We start from the raw sequence: 4825 nt of genomic DNA, 5'->3' as shown, positions 1-4825 counted from the left end.
ATCAAGCTTTGCGTATCATTTTGTCCATGTTCTGCTAAGAGCAAAAGTCTTCTACACAACATCCCTGAAGCTCATTATGTTCAGTAATAGGCAAGATTTGGAAGCAGGAGTGGCATCCACTTCCTAAACAACATGCCTCCGGAAACTCTATGAACTTTGGTAAATGTCGATAGTTGTAGAAGGGCGTCAGGCCATTTGTTCACAGGGTCCCTATAAGTCATGCTCAACTCGAAGGCAATCAACAACATCAATAGACATGATAGGACTAGTCTGGGCAGAGGCAGCATCTCACAGGTCCCTGGAGTAAACACTTTAATGCTTCCCTACCTTCTGGAACCTGCCCTTGAATAGGATACCCTGGTCTGTGAAGAACTAGCCCGAGATGACTTTGGTTGAGATGGTCTGGACTGAGAGGACTTAGCTTGGAAGTACTTGGGCTGAGTGGATTTAGCTTGGTGGGTACAAGGTTGGGAAGGTTTAGGCTGAGTGGGTTTGTACTGGTGACCATGAGATTGAGTCTTGGGCTGGTGGGCATGAGGTTGAGAAGGACTGGGCTGCGGATGCTTAGGCTGGTGTGCATGAGGTTGAGAAGGACTGGGATGAGTGGGCTTGGGCTGGTGGGTATGAGGCTGAGAAGGACTGGGATGAGCGGGCTTGGGCTGGTGGGCATGAGACTGAGAAGGACTGGGCTGAGCTGGCTTGGACTGGGGGCCTTTAGAGTGGAAGGGCTGAGGCTGAGTGGGTTTGGATTGGTGACTATGAAATTGAGGCTTGGGCTGAGTAGACGTGGATGGGGAGCCTTTAAAGTGGGAGGGCTGGGGCTGAGTGGCTTCTAGTTGAGTGGGTTTGGCTTGAGAGAGCACAGGTTGAGAGAATTTCGGCTGAGAATGCTTAGTCTGGTTGGATTTGAACTGAGAGCTGGATAAAAGCTTGGTCATAGGATGTTGTGCTTGAAAAGCTGGATTTGAAGACCCACTCTGTGTCTTCGTCTGGGCTCCTAGCTGAGGGGCAGGTTTTATGAGCTTTTGTATAGCTGCTTTTGGGTGAAAGCCTTGACAATGAGGATCTCTCGTATGGGATGGTGTTCTCAAAAGTCGTCCAGTTGCGGTAGGTCCTTGAGCACAAACCAGCCCAGGTTGTGACCTACCAAGTCCTCCTGCTTGCTGTGAGCCTAGAGAATGGAAAGGACCACTCCGGGATACCACAGTCCCAGGCTTTCCAAAAGCTCCCACTGTTTTAGGGGTTCCAGGCCAGGCCCGTGCTTGCGGAGAAACAAGTCTCGGTTGCATCCCAATTGTTCCATTCCAGCCACATCCCTGAGCAGGTCTTGGAAAGTTCATGAATCTTTCACTTGAATGAAATCTTGGAGGTTGGAAGTATGAAGGACCAAAACGTTTACCTCGACTATAGGCTCTTGTATTATGAAAGGCAAAAGGACGGAACCACCTACACCTCTGTTCTGACCAAAAGTGGGGGCCCATGAGCCAGGCGGGTTTCCAGAAAGCCTGGTTAAAGCCACCTCTCATTCTGGCTTGCAAAGGCGAGGAGACCTGTGAAGGAGGAATGGATACTGGGGTGGGGTAGATATTTTGAGGATTCTGGCTAATGCTACACATTACCCCAGGCTCTCCAGCAGACATCTTCTCTGGGGGGTTTTGTTGATTCTGTCTTTGTTGATCCTCGCTTTCAGCCAATCTGGCCACATTTTCACCAGCAGAAACTTGAATTCCTTGACTCTCCTCACAGTCTTGATCTACTTGGATCCCCAACTCCCTAGCCAGGTATGCCATGTCCTCCAGGGACACAGAGCTAAATGAAGAGCACAGTACTTCCTGGAGAACAGCTTGAAGACACGCTATGCCCTTCTCTCTATCCCCAGCCTCTTCTCCCTCTAAAAACACGATCTGTGATGGCTTCAATTGCAGGATTCTCTGAAAAACATGAGCCTCTTCACTCTCTCTTGCCTTCGAACTGAGGACAAAGTAGCATCTTTCAAGAGCAGCTTCTCCTAAAAACCTTAAAAGGGTCCATTCCTGCTCACCCAGGTTGTCAGCGAAAAAAAACACAGCTGAAGAAACTTCCATTAAAAACCCAAACTGTGTCCAAAAACGTTCCAGGTCTCCGCGGAGGTTGGTCACAGCAACAGGCTTTTGGACAAAAAGGTCATTTTCTGTAAGACTGTCACCGTCGGGAAAACACCACGTGATCTCAACCAGTCCATCAGAGATCTGCCGAGGGAGCATCAAAGGAGATGAAGCCTGATGAAGAAAGATGGGGCAGGATTCCACCAGGGAGGGGCGGAGCAGAGTGTTGAGGATTCTGGACTTGGAGAAGCCACAAGATTGAAAACGAACAAAGGAGATGACAGGCATCTTGATGTGAGTCAGCAAGGTTTCTGCAGCCTTGGCAGGGCCTTCTGAGGGCGGGCCTGACTGTTTCTTCACTACGTTCTTCATAGACCCCAGCATTAAGATGCTTCTGTTGTTCTCTGCATCTGGCAGGAGCAGGGGAAGAGCAAACTGGCATTGATACATGTTGGACATGACTTCACATCGCAAAGAACTGTCTGAACACAGCATGGTGGCGCAAAGGACATCAAGGTGATTAATGGTCTGGATGTCTCTAAGCTGCAAATTCTCCATTTCAGTCAGCAGTTCCCCTTTGCTGTCCTCGCTCAGAACTCTGCGCCTGACAATTGCATCTCTGGCCGTCACATCCTGTGCTCGGACTTTCACCAGAAAATCCCATACCAAGTCTCCAGGAGTCTCAGGTACCCACATTGTGCCACGGTCTGCGGAGAATTGTTCAACAGAGTCTGGCAGAAGCTTTCTGTTCCTATCCATGTTCAAGCATGACAGGACATTTCGAAACACTTTTTTCCTCTCTGTTGGAAAAACAGACAGTCAATGAATGTCATGTTAAAGTTGAAGCTCTCGGTTCTAAAAAAATTACACAATTAGATTTGTAACTGACCTTCTCACTAAAAAAAGATCAAGCAATACAAATAACGTGAATCCATATGCTAAAAACAAACAACAAAAAAATTAAAGTGAAGATCTGGGAATTTCTACCACCCTGCCACTCTCACTTCAACACAAAAGCAAATATGGAAGGAAGCTCTGGTGGCCTAGTGGCATGAAGCTGCGCTACAATCCCAAATATGCAAAGTTCGAACCCACCAGATGCCCCGCTGGAGAAGGAGAGGTAATCTTCTCCTCTGCCAGTCGGATCCAATTAGACAGTACACAACAAGGGGGAGCGGGGAGAAGCAAATATGGTGCTTGCTTCGGTAGCACATATACTGAAATTGGAATGATACAGAGAGATTAGCATGGCCCCTGTGCAAGGATGACATGTAAATTCATGAAGTGTTCTATACTCTTTGTTGGTTTGTTTTTTTTTTTTTAAAAAAAGGAGCAAGTATGTTTTTCTTTAACTATCCTCAAGAATATAAAATGAAAATCGATTAAAAAAAGACTGAATAAGATTTTAGAAAATAGAAAAGTTTTTGAAACCCCAAAATAGAAGGTACAAAAATTTAAAAACATATTATCTGATTTTTTTAATCACAGCAAATCAGAGATCATAAGAGTCAGTATAATTAAAAGTGTAGATCAATATGTGTTCTAATCAATCAAGACACTGTTGTTGTTGTTGTTAAGTGCCATCAAGTCGTAGACAACTCTTAGAGAACCTATGAACGAAAGACCTGAACACTTGTATAACTTTCATCGTTTCTTCAAGTTCATAGCGTTTCCGGAGGCAAGCTATTTCAGAAGTGGATGCCACAGAGACTAAAGAGAGAAAAAAATTAGACTTAAAATAAAAATGAACACAGTATTAGGAACCTACGGATCAATATCAAAAAGTCTAGCATATATGTAATTGGAGTTTCAAAAGAGGTGAAAGCAAATTGGCAGAAAAGATATTTTATTAAAATGAGGGGGAAATTTTCCCCAATTTTGTTTTTTTAAAATTACAGTTTCAAGAAGCTCTGTATGAATGAGTGTTAATAGGGCCCAAATATTGACTTCAGATCCCTTTGAAGGCAAGAGAGCTCCATAGAGTAGATTCTGGCCTAATCTAGCTCATTTAAAAATGCCAGTTGAGACACAACCCTCAACCAATCCCAGAAGACAGCTCCTCCCTGGAATATCTGGGAGTAGAATCATTGACTTCTTCTGGAAATGGGATTGATGGCAAGTGTATAAAGTAGGCAGTAAATGCATTGCTCCCCTTTGACTCCTTAAAAACTGGTCTTGAGCTCTCGCTAGGGTACAAATTTATATTCTCACAATCACCTCATCATACTGCCCCCTCAGAAAACATCTGCACACCAACGAAGTTAAAATGGAAAGGGAAAAGGATATCAGCAGCAACTTCACCCTCTTGCCTGGCCATATGTATCACTTCCAGGTGTGTTTAAAGTCTAAACTGGTTGATCCACTTCCTTCTCATTTGCCTCAAGTAACTGCTTGCCACCCAGCAAGTATAGCTCCCAGAGGTTCTAGGGGCAGCCTTCACAATATTAAAAAATTTCACAATAATATCATCTGAGGGGACAGCCCCATTCTTTCTGTCCCTGAATGCTCCCCTTATAATAAAGTATGGAAGGGGGGTGGGGAAGAAGCTCTGTAAATGCTAAAGATGATAAAAACAAAGGAAATCACACCTCGATGTATCAGCCAAATTGCTGAAAAACATCAACAGCAAAAACAACAAATCTGGAAAAACACGTGCAAAAAATGATGTAATACAAAATACCTGAAGACATATCACTAGAAATAAACACAGGCTCCTGTCTGGAGTAAAAAAAAAAAAAAAA

The 4825-nt window shown here is 44.5% G+C and overlaps 1 protein-coding gene across 1 annotated transcript in view; it reads right to left on the bottom strand.

Annotated features, from left to right (window-relative positions):
- Positions 1-323: 323 nt before the first annotated feature.
- CARD6 (caspase recruitment domain family, member 6) overlaps positions 324-4825 on the bottom strand; it is a 19799-nt gene continuing 15297 nt past the window's right edge. The window contains exon 3 of the mRNA XM_006889582.1: positions 324-2884. Coding sequence (XP_006889644.1) covers positions 324-2884 — 2561 coding nt within the window. The remainder of the gene's footprint in view (positions 2885-4825) is intronic.

The sequence above is a fragment of the Elephantulus edwardii genome, unplaced genomic scaffold (genome assembly GCF_000299155.1).
Source record: "Elephantulus edwardii isolate Elephantulus edwardi_28Jun2011 unplaced genomic scaffold, EleEdw1.0 scaffold00079, whole genome shotgun sequence".
NCBI classification, from domain to species: Eukaryota; Metazoa; Chordata; class Mammalia; order Macroscelidea; family Macroscelididae; genus Elephantulus; species Elephantulus edwardii.
The sequence above is the reverse complement of the archived record's forward strand: the minus strand, read 5'-3'. Positions and strand labels throughout refer to the sequence as shown.